Source organism: Topomyia yanbarensis, chromosome 1 (assembly GCF_030247195.1).
Source record: "Topomyia yanbarensis strain Yona2022 chromosome 1, ASM3024719v1, whole genome shotgun sequence".
NCBI classification, from domain to species: domain Eukaryota; kingdom Metazoa; phylum Arthropoda; class Insecta; order Diptera; family Culicidae; genus Topomyia; species Topomyia yanbarensis.
The window spans coordinates 84870833-84890860 of record NC_080670.1 but is presented as its reverse complement, the minus strand read 5'-3'; the positions used below and the strand labels follow the sequence as shown (position 1 = coordinate 84890860).

Sequence of the window (20028 nt, the reverse complement as noted above, 5' to 3'; positions counted from 1 at the left end):
TACCAAATTAAACTGGGGAGTTGTTCGTTCGTGGGATTTTCGCTCTTCTCACACACCCACCTCCACATGATAAAATGAGTTAGCAAGCAGATAACATTGATTTAATGCTGATTAGGCTAATTAAGTATGATTTTTTTGTTTCAAGTGTTTCACCGTCGACGTGTAGCACATCAAGTTCGTAGCTGGCGAGCCATTGTGTTTAAGTGCAAAGTGTACTAAGAATGTAATAGACATTTCCACAATTATGTTGAACATAACCAGCCACCAAGCCATAGTTTAGAGAAATGAGATAAGCGCAATTGCACCGCTAGGTGGATTAAAACAAGTTTTTTTTCTCATTAAGAAAAAATTGTTTAAAATCATTTTTGCGTGAAGAGCATGGAGCCTATAACTAAATTAGCTATATAATTTGGAGTTTCGACTTCCGTCTCATGAGAATTTTAGTGACAGGACTAAGCTAGCGCGGATTGACGCATGCTTCAAACACTATTTGTGTTTCTAAGTAAACCCCGTCATACGTGATGTCCCACAAGAAATGTAATTCTTATTAAGCTGATGGAAATTAATGAAATCGAAATTTGGTTTAGCTTAGCCAACCAATGCAATACGCACTGTGCTATATTTGTGATTATGGAGAAAAATTAGATAAAACCCATTTTTTCTCCATTAAGGAGAAAATTGTTTAAATTCATCTTTGCGCGTGAAGAGCACAAAACCTATAACTAAATTAGTTATGAAATTTGCGTTTCGACTTCGTCCCACCGCAATGCGACACTAACTTAGTGACAGGACTAAGCTAGCGCCGGATTATCGCCAGAACCAAAAAACGAAAACACTATTTGAAAGTCTGGCGTCTAAAAGGGGCTAACACACATGTTACATTTTTTATAGGAAATGGAAAAAAAATCCGCATTTCCAAACTAATATTGTTTTAATTGCAAAAATACACGTTTTTATTAGAATTTCATTGGCTCGCAGGTCCTAGAAAAAATTAGATCAATACAGGTACTACTTTTCTATTCACGAACATTTTCGTAGTTCGAGGGGGTAACCCCGGGGGTACCTAGCGTCCACAATCCACACGTCCTTTCCTTATCTTTCGTTTTAATGTTATGGTGTCTTCGGCAAAGTTGTTTCAAGGCATCTAGCGCTTTATTTGATCATCTCATATTAGTTCGGAATTCAGTCGCTGGTGCTGCGCTGTTATCAACTTTTTAATGGAACGAGATAGAATGGCGGAGTCTACAACAAAGTTGTATGTCAGATAATTATAAGAATTTTGATAACGTGAGGTCCAACAAAAAGCGCGGAAGGTCACTCGACGGACGGAATTGCCGGGGACTGTGTGATACGTACTCGATTAAAAGAAAAGAAGCGTCGTACTTCTATCAACTAACAATTTGTACTGATATATTTGAATTGGTAGAGGGTTTATATAATTGGGGCAGACAAAGGGTAGAAAAAACTGTTGCTTGGACTTTTGATAAACGATGATAAAGAACTTATATATATATATATATATATATATATATATATATATATATATATATATATATATATATATATGTATATGTATATATATATATATATATATATATGTATATATATATATATATATATATATATATATATATATATATATATATATATATATATATATATATATATATATATATATATATATATATATATATATATATATATATATATATATATATATATATATATATATATATATATATATATATATATAACATCATTGTGCTAGTGCACCAACGCTACCCGTTGGCGCAAAATTATTTTAGATTGCTTTTTCGATCGTAGCATGTAGGGTGGATCTCTGTTCTTGCGCGAACATAAACCGCCCACCAAATTCCGAATAGGAATTTCCGGTCCATTCCTTCCTGCCACGTATTCGTCCATATCCAAAGGAAAACGACGTAGCTTCCTGATGTCACGCCGAAAAACACCGCTGGCAGTTTGAACTGCAACCACTCTAACAATTCCATCTTGCCCGGGAAAGAGCTCCACGATTCGTCCTAGCGGCCACTGCTGAGGTTTCTCGTTGTCGTCAGTAAGCAGGACAAAATCACCTTTAGCAATGTTTGGTGACGAAGATTACCATTTTGCCAGCTTCTGCAATGATTATACATATTCTGTCTGCCAGCGAACCCGAAATTCCTGAGCCAAACGTTGCACATATTTCCATCGGGGTAACGAGCCAATTTGTTGTTCCAAGTGATTGACTTCAGGAAGCGCGCCAGGGGGGCGTAGGATTAAGAAGTGCGCCAGTATTAGAGGTTGCGGATCCCTGGGATCGTCCGAAATTGTAGAGATCGGACGCGAATTCATGCACGCAGCAACCTGGACGAGAGGAGTGCTTAATTCCTCAAAAGTGTAATTATAATTATCTCCAATTTTGTTGAGAAAAGTCTTCGTCACTTTGATAAATTAGACTGACGCAGCCGTCCGCCCACCCTGATGAGACTGTTTCCATCCAGGAACGGATCGAGCTGCTTTAAAGAGCAACACACCAAAAAAATCTGAATTTTATCGTTGACGTAATTGTAAAGATGACACAAATCAACAAACCGTAATTTACGAAATGACGGAACATTACCGTGTTCCATTTAATTTTACATGAAACATATACTTTACATGCGCAATGACATAAAATTACACTTCCTACGATTCAGAACAAACGCTGTATGTGGAGTAAAATTACATGATTTACGAAATTAAACGGCATGTAAAATTAAAATCAAACGTAAAACTAAGTTATTTTTGATGCTCGTATATGTCAGGGTCAGGAGACGTAAATTTACATTATTTTTTCTAGGTGTGTACTACTCAAGACGCCGGAGCCTCGTTGTAGTTGCTTGAGTTCTGCTGAGAAATGCTGCTGTTGTACGTGTTGAAGATATTTCACTAAGGCGAAATCGATCTCGTCGGACGTTAAACGATCGGAGACTCGGAACTCAGGATGATTAAAACGAAGCAGCCTCGCGGTCACGCGAAGCAAAAGTTGCAGATTGGGATAATATCCGGACAGTATTTTATCCAAAAAACTGTTCTCGTACACAGCGAAACATGTCACGGTTGTAACTCGCTGTTCTCTTTCAATTTGCCGTTGCTCATTAGTGTCGCACTCAAGTCCCATTGCAAAGTTTTTCTCCGTCCCAGATGGCGTCCAGGGGGGACCGTGTCACCAAAGAGAGTTTCCCTGAAGTTGATCGGGAAATGCACCACGCGAGATTAGGTCTGCAGGATTGTCTCGAGTACCCATGTGATACCAGTTGATGGAAGGCAAATGGGTGGCGATCTCTGCGACACGATTTGCTATGAAAATTTTCCACTTCGCAGCACCGGCCGACATCCATGCCAACGCCACCTTCGAATCAGAAAACGCTTTTATCTCGTAGAACGCCGTCGAAGAGAGTGCGGCTCTCACGATTGAGATAAGCCGTGCGAGAATGACCGCTGAACACAATTCCAGACGAGGTATAGTTGTTCTGTTGTTGCCTATGGGAGCCAGTTTCGACTTGGCACAAAGAAGATGAGACGAAACATTCCCTTTGTCGTCCATGGCTCGTATGTAGATGCAAGCGCCCATTGTTGAGTTGGATGCATCGCAGTAACCGTGCAGGTAGAGACGAGACCAGCTTCGCATGTCGATTGCTCTGCGTGGAATCTGAAATGAATCAAGAAGAGAGAGCTTTTGCACCAAAACAAACCAATCGTTGATCGACTCACCGGGGGAGTTGCATCCCAGTCCACCCTCAGCTCCCACAATCGCTGCATCACCAGTTTTGCCCGTACGATGATTGGTGCGAGAGGGTCGAAGAGGCCGGCAATCTGGGATAGGACAGTGCGTTTTGTGGGCTGAGAGATCTCTTTCGTATAGTACGCAAAGTGGAACTCGTCACTGCACGGCTGCCAATGCATACCAAGAGCCTTGATGCTGCTTCCGTTTTCTTCGATGGAGATTTTCAGCTCCAAATCTGCCTCAGGAACTCCGTCCAAGACGTCAGAGCAGTTTGATACCCATTTCCGGAGATGAAAACCACCTGCTGCAAACATCTCGGTGAGTTGTTCTCGCAACATCTTCGCTTCTGCTTCAGACGACGCACCAGTAAGAACGTCATCGATGTATATCCCCTTCTCAGCTTTCTCAATAGCCACGGGATATTGCTGGCGGTACGACTCCAAAAGCTGCTGAACGCATTTTGTGGCTAAATAGCATGCGCTTTTGGTTCCAAACGTCACCGTATTTAATCGATATTTCTTCACACTTTCATCCTTATTCCATCTCCACAAGATTTTGAGAAGGGCACAATCGTCCTCGTTCGACCATATCGTACGGTACATTTGTTTTACATATCCGACCAAAACGATTGGTGGGAAACGGAAACGCAACAAAATGTTGATCAATGAATCTTGGATGACGGGTCCGCACATAAGCGTGTCATTCAACGAGAGACCACTGGTGGTCTTTGCCGAAGCGTCGAACACAACCCGGCATTTGGTGGTCGTACTTGTAGTTTTAATCACGCAATGGTGTGGCAGGTAAACCGATATTTTGGGTGAAATGGTTTCCACAAGTGACATGTGGCCCAGCTCAATATACTCACGAATGAAAGCATGGTATTCGCTTCTGAGCTGAGGATTTCGGTCGAGTTTCCTCTCGAGGCGGTACAGCCTTCTCTCCGCAATTTGTTTTGAGTCACCCAGTTGACTCGGGTCACGTAAAAATGGGAGCTTGACTATAAATTTTCCATGCTCCGCTCGGACTGTGTGCTCAGCGAAATGTTGCTCGCATTGTTGTTCCTCTTCGCTGAGATGATTGGTAGTGGTTGAGTATTCTTCTAATTCCCAGAACTTGCGCTGTTGCTGAGAAAGATCACCGTCGGTCGATGTCAACAAGCAGGTTGAGGCATGTGATTCATTATCATATGTAGGTTCATGATAGCGGCCTGCGATTACCCAGCCGAGCTTAGTATTTTGTAATGTTGGTAAGCTGTCGTCAATACTGAGATTTATCTTGCCGGGCTCCAGTAGCTGGAAAAACAATTCAATGCCCAGCAACACTTCTACCTTACCCGGGCGATGAAAGAGTGGATCAGCCAGATGCACTGATCCTGGTATGGGCCAATCGTCGATATTAGCTGGCTTGCAGGGAAGCGTTTTGCTGATGGTCTCCAACACAATGCAAGGCACAGAGGTGCGATAGTCCGTACAGCGGGATGAGATGATTATTTCTGCACACTTGTTAGCGTGCGCGGGTGTAGCAGAAATGCCTTCAAGACTTACGTCGGCTGCTTGCGTTTTGAGTCCGAGCTGCTTGCAGAACGTTTCACTTATGAAGCTAACTTGAGATGCGCAATCTAGCACTGCACGGCAAGCTCGAGGGTGTCCATTGCTGTCCAGGACATTAATTGCAACGGTAGCAAGAAGCACATTAGAAGCATCGATGCAGGTAGGGGAGTCGTGGGCCGAAATTAAAGACAGAGCTGACTGTCCTAAATTTGCCTGGGCCATGACTGATGCTGATCTGGCTGACTGCGTGATTACTGGTGATGAGTGATGGTGCAGCAGGGTGTGATGAGATAAATTGCACTTTCTACACGTACCTGCTTTACAAGCTTCACCTGGATGTGTTTTAAGACAATTGTTACACAGCGTCATCCTATTTACATGAGCGAGGCGTTCGTCGTGGCTCATGTGGAGAAATTTACCACATTGGTAAAGATGATGATTTTGCTTCGAGCAAACGTTGCACAGCGGAGGATTCGTGTCGACGAATGCGGTGGCGTCTCTGTATTGAAGCTTGGAAGGTTGTTTGAAGGGCACACTAGCTTTCGACTTCACTGATTGAGCTGACTCCAAAGCGAAACTCCTCGATTCAATAAATTTTAGAAAGCATTGTAGGTTCACGTCATCTTCTTCCATTTCGGCGGTCTGTTTCGTGTCCGCATCTACTTTTTCGCTGAGTATGAACAGGAGCCACGTGTCACGATCCTCCCTATCCATTGCCTTTAAAGCACGAATTACCTCATCCGAAATATCGTGCAACGATCGTAAGCCGTGCGCTGAAGATAATGCTAGCGGAGGCTGAGTTAAAAATCGTTTGATATGCTGATTTGCTATTTCACGTGGCTTATCATACCTTGATTTTAGCTTCTCTAGAGCGAGTCCGTAATTTGCATCGTTAATTTTTAGATGCGAGATCAGTGAAGCCACCTCACCCGATAAATTCGTTTTTAAATAGTACAGCTTCTGACTATCTTTCAGTCCTGGGTTTTGGTGCACCAGACTGTCGAACAAGTCAAAAAAGGATTGCCATTCAAGGTAGTTGCCACTGAAGATAGGCATATTCATTTGTGGCTATTTCAGATCGGAAGGCAGAGATGTAGCAGTGTTTCTAGCCAACACGTGAGAAGCGGTAGGTAAGGGAGCCATGTTTGCCGCCATCACACGTAAAAATTCGGCTTGCTGGTCGGCCAGTTGACGGATGATGTCAGGTGGTTGAGGTTGCCCGGCGGCACCGTTTGCGCGATCCTTCACCAACTTAAGCATTTTCAACAAACGATTTTTCAGCAGAATATAAAAACTCTCAATTTTGCTCTGCCGTTGCACTGCGTCTTCATATTCTTCATCATTTTCACTCGCGTCGACGATTCGTTTGTGTACGACACAAAAGGCTGCCCACATCTCACTTAAAGTGTCCAATTCTCTTCACTTCTGCTCACTGTTTCTAGTGTTAAATACCACTATAATGCCGATTGGCAGAAGCACAACGGGGCCTGCACGGCGGCGACAGGGCCAATTCACGGGCACTAGCGGTTATATTATTAGTGTTTGGCGGCGAAATTTACACTAATCCGGCTCGAAGGACCATATGATAACGTGAGGTCCAAGAAAAAGCGCGGAAGGTCACTCGACGGACGGAATTGCCGGGGACTGTGTGATACGTACTCGATTAAAAGAAAAGAAGCGTCGTACTTCTATCAACTAACACTGATATATTTGAATTGGTAGAGGGTTTATATAATTGGTACAGACAAAGGGTAGAAAAAACTGTTGCCTGGACTTTTGATAAACGATGATAAAGATCTTATATATATATATATATATATATATATATATATATATATATATATATATATATATATATATATATATATATATATATATATATATATATATATATATATATATATATATATATATATATATATATATATATATATATATATATATATATATATATATATATATATATATATATATATATATATATATATATATATATATATATATATATATATATATATATATATATATATATATATATATATATATATATATATATATATATATATATATATATATATATATATATATATAGACATCATTGTGCTAGTGCACCAACGCTACCCGTTGGCGCAAAAATAATTTTAGATTGCTTTCGATCGTAGCACGTAGGGTGGATCTCTGTTCTTGCGCGAACTAATTTCTTCTGAAGATACTAACATTGTAGGTCCTACAAGTTTCTAAATACGGCACATTTTTGAAAACATAATCTATAAGCAAAATTTTTGACCAAGGCATAATATCTCGAAACCTACAGGACCTGCAAAGTTTGCATCTTCAGAGGATATATTTAAAATGATAGGACCTACAACTTTTTCGCACACACCACATTTCTATCTAGCCTTATTAAAAAGTAGATAACAGCGCCGCCATAGCGACTGAATTCCGAACTAGTATGATTCAATCAAATATTCTGGTTGCAGTTGAAACTTGAAAATTGGAGAACCAGCGATCCAACCAGCGACAATCGTACTTTCTCTTGTTCAAAGCAAGGAAATCACGTCGGAGGTTGCGCATTATTTTGCAATGATGCGCGCTGTTTCCGACGTGATGGATTAGCGATTGTCGCTGATTGTATTTTCCAGTTTTCAACTGTAACGATAATAAAGCACTAGGTACCATACAGCAACTTTTTCGAAGATGCCATAACACGCTGTTGTTGTAAACATCATGAGGACTTTTGATAAATTGTCGGAATGGGGTCCTGATATGTAACTGATCTATTGGTCTTGATTTCACAGTTGTCTAATAGCATCAATATCAAATTCCTGCCTGAAAACAAACCAATAGAAAATTCCAGAGTTCTGTAATCAATCATAATACTCAGATTTATTTTCAAATTGAGCTTGTTTCTGTAGAAATGTACTGTAATAAGGGTCTTTGGGGCCGTTCATAAACCACGTAGAATCACAAGGGAGACGGGGGGGTCTGGCAAAAGTCTACGTTTGTCTACGATGGGGGAGGGGGGGTCTATGAAAAAGTCTACGTAGCCTTATTTCTTGTTATTCTCGTATTACTAATTATAAATGGGATTTAAAGAGAGTTGTATTCAAAATGTCGGTCTATTCAGAGTAAAGCCATGTCAAGTGATCCTCGAATTTTTCGCAAAATCACCGATTTTCATGAGATATGTTTTATTGTATAGGGATTATGGTAAATAGCTTTTGGTATAAATATTTCGTTAAAACTCCTTTTTTCCTTTGAGATATTAACCCTTAAACTTTATTGCATGATAAAATTGTAAATTTTATATCTCAAAACCTACTGAAGATAATTGAATGAATTTTTGTACACTTATGGAATGATATTTACACTATCTCATAAAAATAATTTTACAATATAATTATGTGAATAACGGTACTTTTTATCTACTTAAAAATTTCAATTGTATTTTTTCTTGTGTTCTTTCACACTAAAAAATTTCAAAATGTATGTCAAATTACGCGTCAATCTCTCACCTTCAATAATCTGTATTAATAATTTTTCATTTTTGTTTCTATCGAGAGTTATGAATTATTTTGTAATGGTGCGTACCTTCAACGCACAACCCACTTTGATGCAGCCCGCGAGAACTTACATATTGGCAACGCCGCATGTAGCAACGTCCTACTGCGTATCGTTTTGGCAGAGCATACCTTATGTCCAAAATTGCCATCTTCGATATTAGAGCAAAAATATAAGCTTTTCTGTGCGGATGTTTAAAGGTGAACATATTCCGAGTAATTTGCATGGTTTTTAGTGTTATATTTTTCAGGAATTATTTAACTTTCTGTCATTCAAACTCTCAAACCGGCGCGCTCGGATGTTGGCAGTTGCTGTGCAAACTTGAGCAATGGGCATGTTTGAATCTGCATGTATATGACTTTTTTGCAAATTGACATATTTTACCACTTTTTATCGTCAGTTGGTTCTGTCTAGGTGTTAGCACAGTATATTTGCTCAAAAAACATTCGTTTGTTTTTATGTTATAAATATGGTTCGACCAACCGAATACTGTATTTCGTTAAAAAAAGTAATGAAAATTTTGAATTATAAATCGTTGATGATTTACTGAAATTTGATGAAGTAAATAATATCTTACTAGAACTTGGAGAACCACCAATTAACAGAATTGACAGAAGCAATAGCGATAAAGAAAACACGCCAATGCGATTGAAAACAGATTCAAAGTATTTTTTTTCGCAAGACACTTCGTTGTTTACAAGTAAGATCACTCAGTGGCCATAAACAAGCGAAGTAAAATGCTGTTTTCATAAAATGTTTCATTTTCCTGCATAATGTTGTAGACTAGTAATGAATTTGGATGAAACATCGACTAATAACATTTTCGTTTTTAACCTGGTATACACCGGTATAGTGAAAAAAAAGAGATAGACTGAAGTTTGAATGAGTATAGCCCCGACAATACTGGTGTACACTGTCAAAAACGAAAATGCCATAACAAAAGTGTCTTCGAAGATGGCAATAACATAAGCGTATTATATAAGTTATGTTTCGGTTCTTTGCGATACAGTTTAATTCCTAGTAACGTTAAATTATAATAAAAAAGTATTCATTAAACAAAATTGTTTTTGTTGTGCACCTCGGTCAAAAAAAATCTAAAAGTATCTCAAAATATCCAGAAAACCTTAACCTTTGATAATCCGTATTTAAAGGTTTGTTCTTTTGCACCAATCTAGAGATGTGGTTTCATTTAGTCATGCGATGCACGTTTCCTACGCGATGCGCAGTAGGACGTTGGGACATGCGGCGTTGCCAATGTGTAAGTTCCACCGGCCTGCATCAAAGTGGGCCGTGCGTTGATGGTACGCACCGTTACAAAATCATCCATAACTCTCGATAGAAACAAAAATGAAAAATTATCAATACAGATTATTGAAGGTGAGAGATTGACGCGTAATTTGAAATACAATTGAAATTTTTAAGTAGATGCAAAGTACCGTTATTCACATAACTATATTATAAAATTATTTTTATGAGATAGTGTAAATATCATTCCATAAGTGTACAAAAATTCATTCAATTATCTTCAGTAGGTTTTGAGATATAAATTTTACAATTTTATCATGCAATAAAGTTTAAGGGTTAATATCTCAAAGGAAAAAAGGAGTTTTAACGAAATATTTATACCAAAAGCTATTTACCATAATCCCTATACAATAAAACATATCTCATGAAAATCGGTGATTTTGCGAAAAATTCGAGGATCACTTGACATGGCTTTACTCTTCAGTATTTATGCAGACACTTCAAAGCTAGTACACTTTTGAGGTAATTACTCGTTAAGCGACCACTCAACCCAGAACCCACGATTATTTTTGGACAACCTCACACGGTGTTGTTTCTTGCATATATTTTGATATAATTTTGATCTAGGAATAATACAAAATGACAGTTCCAAAGACGATCGCCCAAAATTCCTCTCGAAGGAAGATTTTGGCTGTGAAATCATCTGAGACAGCACTAGTTAGCAGACATGCATGGACCATTAAATGCATGAACCATAAAAAGTTAAAAAATGGTCAAAGTTGAGCATTCTAACAACAAAGCACCCGATTTTTAACAATAAGTGGATTATTTTTTACATTTCTTACAAAAGAAATGTATAGGATTCGCTCAAATTTTGAAAACTTTTTCCGAGGCCCGGAGGGCCGAGTCTCATATACCAAGCGACTCAGCTCGACAAATTGAGACAATGTCTGTATGTGTGTGTATGTATGTGTGTATGTATGTATGTACAAAATGTCATGTAATTATCTCAGCAATGGCTGAACCGATCTTATTGAAATTAGTTTCAAATGAAAGGCCTAACGTTACCATTTGACACTATTATTTTTGATTTTCGATATGTTGTTTACTTTCTGAGATATGAGCAATTTTGTCAAAACACAACAGGTTTTTTGCAAATAACTTTCGAACAATACATTATTGTCCCACAAACTGCACATAAATAGAAAGCTTGTAAAAATACCTATACCTGTGCACGAGCGGCGGAGATATTAACCATTTTGTATTTTTAGTCCTCGCTTACCAATTTCCACTAATTAAAAATGAGATTGTTTCATACAGAGTATTGCTTTACTGGTGTTTTAGGGGCAAAACTAAACCGATTTTGAATATCGGGGTATGAAAACACATCTACGTGATTCAAGGAATTCGATGTTGAGAACATTTTGTGAATTACCTTTATAATAAATGAACTATTTCTCAAAAATCAATATATAAGTTCACTTCAAATACAAAATAATGTGTTGATAAAGAAACATTGAGTTCTAGTATTTATTCCTTGACTTAGGCATTGCGTTCAATCATGAGGTAAATGTTGAATGATATATCAATACACAGATCTACAAGTAATTCACCTAGTAGTGAGATAAAAGATTTCTAATATAATTATACTTGTGGCGTCACCGAAAGCAACTATATGTTTGAGGCCCAAAAATCTAGCGAAAATTTATCTCTTTTGCAAGATTTAGGTTATACTGGTTACGGCGCAAAAATTACTACTTACATTATTTATGATAAGAATGTAAGAATCAATATATCATAATAATATACCTATAAAAATAATGTCACTGCATTAACCATCATTTGCCATTCCTCACACGCCCCCCCGCATCTCTCTCTTTCTCTCTCTCTCTCTCTCTCTCTCTCTGTCTCTCTCTTTCTCTCTTTCTCTTTTTCTCTCTCTCTCTCTGTCTCTCTTCTATCGCATCTATCTAGCTATTTCTGTATCCATTTCTAAGTTGTGTGATAAGATCTTCTGCCAATCTGAAATATTTATTAATTGTAATTGCGAAGGTTTGAGAAAACAAAACTATTTTTTGTCTGCTGCTACATCAACTCAACTTTAATTCAATTGTATTCAAAGCCTGTATCTACACTATAATTAAGGAAATTCATAGCTATATCAGAAAAATATTTGGCTTAACTGGGTAATATGAAAGTTTGACGATGAAAATTTTCAAAAGAGACATTCCACGTGCGATATTTACACTATTCGTATCTCTATTGAATTTTGAATGAAACATATGCTCAAAGACTGAAAGCTGAAGCCAGCTGGATTGAACTTGTCATCAACGTTTCGAAGAAAAAATGCATGAGAGGAAGAGGTTCTAGAGACGACAATGTGAACCTCCCACCCGAGTTCGGATTGACGGTAACGAAATCGAGATGGTCGACGAATTCATGTATTTGGGCTCACTGGTAACCGACGACAATGATAACAGCAGTGAAATTCAGAGACGGATCTTGGCGGGAAATCGTGCCTACTTTGGATTCCGGAGGACGCTCCGGTCGAACGAAATTCGCCGCCGCACGAAGTTGATTATCTACAAGACGATATCTGTATATGACTTATTTATCCATATTTCCTGCACGAGAATTTGGAACGAAACAATATGAAAGCTATGAGGATGAATGGAAAGAGACTGCATTGCAATCAACTGATTGCACGGCTTTTATGCTATCGACATAGCCTAGACATTTCACACTATTTACTTCAATGCATATAAAAACTTTGAAATATCTACCTGTCTCATTCACGAATCGCATTCTCCCTGTCGTTCTCTGTGCAAGGGGCTTGAAAGCACATGTGACCTTGTGTCACTTTACTATATTCAATTGCGCGTTAAAATACTGGACCAGTAAATTCTATTCTGTACATAAATCTTTTTTTCGGGAATATGTGATCAAAAAATAAATTTCGAATTCCAAAGCAAATTGAACGTTCAAGGTTCCTGATAACTAATTAAGGTCCAACAATAAAGTAGAAACACCAGATAATCTTAAAACGACGCCGTCAAGTAAAGAAGCATGAAAACAAAAAGAATAAAACCAACAAAAAAAAGATGGAAGCCCCAGAAAGTCCATTGCATATTTAATAGCCTTTTCTCATAAGATGGGATTTTCAAAAACATTTCAAAACTTTCTGATGCAATGGTTCTCAAATTCGTACAATCCGGTTTATTCATTTTCATTCATTGTATTCACTGGATGAATAAAATCAATTTGATTCATTTAATTCATTTGATTAACTTGATTCATTTGATACATGTGATTCATGTGATTCATTTGATTCATTTGATTCACTTGATTCACTTGATTCATTTGATTCATATGATTCATTTGATTCATTTGATTCATTTGATTCATTTGATTCATTTGATTCATTTTATTCATTTGATTCATTTGATTCATTTGATTCATTTGATTCATTTGATTCATTTGATTCATCTGATTCATTTGATTCATTTGATTCATTTGATTCATTTGATTCATTTGATTCATTTGATTCATTTGATTCATTTGAATCATTTGAATGATTTGATTCATTTGATTCATTTGTTCAGTCATTTGTTTCATTTCATTCAATTTGTTAGTATGAGTCAATTTATTCTTTTATTCTTATAACTATTTCTAAATATAATCTTAATTTTTATTTGATTACCTAATCAAATTTCATTCGTGTATTTTATAATTTTGATTTACATTAATTTTTCTACTCATTTTATGAATTTAAAAACCTAGTATTTCATTTTTTGCTTTACTTTTTTAATTCGGTCGTTTTGTTGATTTCTATAATTTATTCGAGATTTTATTCGTGCAAGACTAGAAACTAGGGTTGGAAAAACCGAGGCATTTTGAGAAACCGGCATTGAAAATGAAAAAAAACCGGTAAACCGCTAAAAACAAAGAAAAAATGGAAATTAAATTGAATTTACAAAGCAGTCGCATTTAACTTGCTTTGATGCCAATTCCTACTTTATTAACAAAATAATCGCTCAACAGACGTTACTTGAGAACCACTGATGATCGCAGCATGAAAAAAGTGCATGTCGTCATGTTGTCTAACTCGCTTATTGTACCAAAAAGCACAGCAGGTTAGCTAAATGCAGTAGACAAAAAGAGACAAAAGAGATTCGACAAACCATTACTTCGAAAACAGACCTAAAATTGCTGTTTTCTCCTTATACAAATGCCTTAACATATACTGAAAATAATGCTCAAAAAATGTTTGAGCTCCAGCGCATCAAAAACGTTTTAGATTTGTAGTAGGTCAGGTTAATCTGTCTATTTTGTCACCAGTATTCAAAATACCCATTTTAACAGTCCTACTTCGTATATGAAACCGCTTAAGTTTCAATTCCACCTCGTCTTGAAAACCAGCGTTTATGTGCTTCCTTTTCCAATTGAGCATGGGCAGGATGACCGTACAACTCGTAATTGCTAGTCCTTAATTGAACAGAACAAGCATAATTTCACAAAAAATTTGCGAATGGAACCTGGGAGTAGCTATTCATCATCAATCGAGAGTTCTGTACGGTATAATGCCAATGGCGATGTCTGCCGTGTCCTTACAGCCATCTGGGAAGGAACGAAATGTTAGCGTAACAAATTTTGTAATGGAGACCGTGTACCTCTGCATCTCCACGTTTGCAACGGGCAGGAATTTTGTCAGTGGGGTGAGGTAAATAATTGCACAAGTCAATGCAACTTGGAGAAGTGTTATCATGTATTCATTGCTCTGGGCAGCTAGCCACCGAGAATTTATAACAGATTCTTAGATTGTTAAAAATGCAACTTCAACTCCGGACAACTGATTTTCGTGAGTGTTGTTTAGTTGATTCAAGCGATATGTGACTGCTGAATATGCTAATAGCTGTGTAATTGAAGATTTCGAAATATAAATAATATTCATCGTATTATTATAACCAATGAAACGACAAATATGAGTTGATTTCTCTCTCTACAAACGATTGAATATGATGCAGATTGTTATGCAATTAACATTCGCGCGCGTAATAACATTATTACTATTAGCAAGAATGATCGAAGGAAGGAAACTGATTCACTAATTTAATACAGCCATGTGCTGAAGATCAATCGAGCTGCATTCCACTGCTTATACAAAAACATTGAAGTGTCCCAAAACAGGCGATCTTACTTCTAACATTAGTAGGTGAAAATATTTTTAAAGTATTTCGAAAGCTCTATTATAAAAAAACCAATGAAAAATTATTTAAATAATTTTCGCTAAAAAAATATCTAAAATACCGGTTTTTCATTCATGCAAAACCGGTATTTCGGTATTTAATATATGGACGGTTTTACCGGTTTTCGGTAACGGCAAAACCGGTACTCCCAACCCTACTAGAAAACTAGAACTGTTTTCATCCCACCTCTAGTTGGGTGCATACTTCTCGTGAGTTCTGCAAACTAATCCAATAGTGAAATGTGTAAGAAATGTTTCATCTCACTGCTAGGTGGATTAAATCGGTTTTTAATCTTCCGACCATAATGTACCGTTTTTCTCTTGATCCCTTATTGCTCGGTCAACTTTCAATGTAAAAACATTACACTTTCACTTGAAAAACATTCGTGCATGAAATATACATATGTTAAATAGAAAATATCCGTACATAGCAAGTATGTGAACGGTACTCACCTTCAGGAACAGCTCTTTGGGCCGAAACGTTAACGTACAATGCAATCCAACTAAAACAGTATTATATCGACTTCCTTGACATGATTCAAAGTCTGTACTAACAGGTTGTCGTGCTCAATAATATTACAAAATTACAAATTACAAATCGAGTTCACCGAAATGTGTGCTGAAACATAATATTTACTGATGGCGAATCGATAGACTACTTTTTCTTAAGACCTCGGAAAACGAACAAGAATTTCCATAAGACACAACATAGGGTTACCCCCTTTTGGACGCCAGATAGTCCTGAGGTTATCACCATGATCAACTTTGACTGCTAATAGCAAAAAATCCAAAAAATAATTTTTTTTATTTCTCAAATGACAGTAATTTTTCGGGTTAGCCCTTTTTGGACGCCAGCCATACATTTGTGTTTCTGAGCAAACTCCGTTATGTGTGATGTACCACAAAAAGGAATTCTGATTAAGGGGTTATATACAAAGTTGGAACTCAAAAAATTGAAAATAATTTATTGAATATTCAAAAAGTACATACTTTTGAAAATATCTGTGCGAAATTTCACCCATATCGGAGAACTAGATTTCAAATTACAGTCGTTCGCAGCACGCTGGTTCTTCAACGAATATATTTAACACAAAAGTTTAAACGCAATTATCTCGGAATGAAGTTTTTGGAAAAGTACCGTTGCGGTAAACGTGATATCTCAAAAACTATTCATCTGATCTTCAAAACTTTTTTTTAATTGTTTTTATTTTCATTCTCGTGTACTTAAATGGTTCTTTTTTCATCAAAAAAATTTCAATTCTTTGCAATGAATTTTCGTTTAAAATTTTGAACACATCAAAACATGTTTTTCTAGCAAGAAAATTATTTTTTTTGGGAACCGATCCGTTCAAGTACACCACAATACATTTTTATTCAATAATCTATTTAGTTTTTGGATTTCGGTTAAGCTTGGAGAGCGTTCACCGCAAATCTCAGCCAAAAAACACGATTCGGGGGATAGGCCATAGCTCTGACAACCTAGATTATTTTTTTTTTAATTCAACTTGTTTTTTCAATTTTCGATAGTGCTCTAACGAACTGTCTTTCGCTTTTTCAAATAAAATTTGCATAAAACACTTTAAAAAAAACACGAAATTTCCTCACTTTTTCGCCCTTTAAGTAAATGAGAATTAATGAAATCTAAACTTGGTTTGGCTTAGCAATCCAATGCAATATGCACTATGTTATATTTCTCCTTAGCGGAGAAAAAAATTGGTAAGCCCTATTTTTTCTCAATTAAAATCATCTATGCGCATGAAGAGCACAAAACCTATAACTAAATTAGTTAAGGATTTTTGAGTTCCGACTTCGTCTCATCAGAATTAAATTTTGTTATACACAACATCGTACACGAGCTGATTTAATCAAACCTCATAGGGAACTCTTCCCTTACAAGTTTCAAAGCGGGCTAATAAACGAAACGGTACCTGCTTAATAAGTGCACAGTAGGTACACAACCATTGCTTTGACAGACTTCATGCTTGATAAATAAAAAAATAAATTGTAATTTTCACATATTCCGTCATGTGAAATCTCTCGCCAAAAGTGAAAATTTATAAAGTAAGATTTCTGAGAAAGTGACATTTGACAACCCACAGCTCCCAAAAAATTATGATAGCAAAGATTGTTTTACGCTAGATATAAATATTATTCAGTTCACTTTTCGGGCACTCTTTTGAAAACGTCTGGGAAATGAATCGTTCAAAAATTTGCTCAACTCTCGTGTAGGTTTTTAAAGCACAGTAATCTGGCGAAGAGCGCACTTCCGCGTGTTGTGTTAGCCACCACCTCATACATATTTGCGCGAACTCGTTAGAATGAGTCAGTAGATATACGAACGTGGTAGCGACTGGACGAATAACTTCACACAATCATTTTTAATCGGTGAGAATCAGTCGTATTTATATTTTGCTGATGCTAATTTGTTAAACTTGGCCCTCTATAGTGAAAAAGTGTGGAACAGTGTTAAATCCAACGCAAAAGAAGAGGTTGCTATAAAAACCTAGTAAACATAAATCAAGTCAAGTTGCGTTGATCGTATAGAACTATCGTGACTGATTCTCCCTAAGTTAGTTATGTGCTTGTGAACTTTTTTGTAATTCTTGTATCGATTTGCGGCAAAATATTCAAGTACGGGTTGAGAGGAAGCGTCAGTGTAAATGAAGGTAAGAAATTGTGCTGTGTTTTGTTATCGGTGTCTTTCATTGAGTTCCCCTAATTCTATAGTACCTTTAGTTGTACTGATATGCTTGTGTAAGTGAGTGAGGGTTTAAGCAGTGAGTTGGTGGTGTGATTGTACACAGTATTGCAGTTCAAACGGCACGGCCGGAGCAAAACAAAATGCTGAAAATTGAATTTGGCGTGAAGTGACCATGAAATTACTAATTTCTCGACAAACATATGATTACGGCCTAAAAGCCAACTGTCAAAATCCACTTTGAATGGAAATTCCGGACAAACCGTTACACGCCAATCACAGATGTTGGTAGTAAATGAAAGAGAAAAGTTTTCTCTTTCATAAACTGTTGTGAACTGTGTTCGATTAGTAACGGTTTGTCTGGAATTTCCATTCAAAGTGGATTTTGACAGTTGGCTTTAAGGTCGTAATCATATGTTTGTCGAGATTTGTTTTGAATGGTTTTGCGATTTTTCTCTGTTTTTTATATTTTTCCATTAACAGTATAATCCTGTCACAACCCTGTCAATAAAAATGCGGACGAACATGGTCAAGCGATTTAAAAAGTTTGACGTTTGACTCAACTCGCCTGTGCTGATTGCCCCTAGGAACAAATGCAATTTGCGAATGCTATTTAAAGGCAATTTCAATACTTAGACAAATTTTCTGGCGGCTGAAATGGACTTGGTTGTTTTTTGCGTTTTTCAAACATGGCGGTTCATGTTTGGCTTAAGTTTAAAATTGTTTTTTGAACAATTGGCGTGTTCCCGCTTGTATTTTGTTTGTTTAGTGCACTTAATTTATCCAACGAATGTAAAAAATTGTGGAATCGTGTGTAAGTATAGTGGAACAAGATCTCTGACCTAAAGTCTAAATGAAAGTCAGATTGTGATAAGTTTTGGTGTGCAATACGAATTTCACCATCGATTCTTCCTACAGTCTGGTGGTGATTACCTAGTGTACTGATAAATTTATGTGAGTAGATAGTGAATCCGAAAATAATTATTATTTTTAATTTTCATATCAGGCAATTAAGGGTGATTAAATGGCGCGTTCCCTGGGCGATTTAAGGGCGGGTAGAACAGCAAAAAAATGACGGCGGCAAATCGCCCAAATGTTGCATTTAAAATAGCCCCCTAATCGTCAGCAAATTGCTGGCAAATTGTAGGGCAATTAGCGCATCCGAGTTGGCAAACAGCCCCCCGTTAGCCAGCAATTTGCCCTTTTTGACTGGGAATGAAATGATGGGTGAAATTATTTTATTGGTTATATTTGATTCGTGCGAAACTATAACATGTACTATGTAAAGTCCATTTACCGTTCAATTAGCAGCCATTGTTACTTTCAAGGCTCATTAAAAAATATTAAGAGACTAGCTGTAACCCGGTGCGCTTCGCTACACCCATCAGGACTAAACGAAATATTATAAAAATACTAAAAATAACAAATATTTTTGCTCGCGGATAGACCATTTTCTTAGTTTGACCACCTGGAGCACATTTAAAATAATTGCTCTGTTTTTCTACACACAAATCCCTTGATATCATTCGAATTCCAGGTAGCAGTACATCTGCTCCTTTATATTTTCTAGTTACAATGGTCGCTTAAATGAAATTTTTCAACCAAAGCACAGTTGTGGTGGGTCGATGTTGCGCAGTAACTAATATAATAGGCACACAAAGTTTCAATTGCAACACATGCGGTGCACAGTGTTTCAAAACGACGTTTTCATGATCAAAATTCAATAACTTCTGAACCATTGGTTTTGGAGAATGGATTTTTTCGAAGAAGTTTCTGGATATAGATGGATCTTTTGATATAATGAATTGTGTGATTAATCCCCTAAAAGTGACATAGAAAATTTATTTCCCCAAACAATTTAGCTAGAAGCTCACTGTCTTCAGTAAAGTTCTAGAAAATATCGTGAAAATCATTACTGAAGATACTTAAGCTCTATATAGTAACAGTAGCGAGATATGTAAGT

The 20028-nt window shown here is 36.9% G+C and overlaps 2 protein-coding genes across 2 annotated transcripts in view; one reads left to right on the top strand and one right to left on the bottom strand.

Moving 5' to 3' along the window:
• The window catches only part of LOC131693967 (synapsin), a 966657-nt gene that overhangs the window by 364221 nt on the left and 582408 nt on the right, over positions 1-20028 (bottom strand). The window lies entirely within an intron of this gene.
• Positions 17695-20028, top strand: part of LOC131693996 (tissue inhibitor of metalloproteinase) — a 196364-nt gene continuing 194030 nt past the window's right edge. The window contains exon 1 of the mRNA XM_058982326.1: positions 17695-18033. Coding sequence (XP_058838309.1) covers positions 18028-18033 — 6 coding nt within the window. The 5' untranslated portion in view covers positions 17695-18027. The remainder of the gene's footprint in view (positions 18034-20028) is intronic.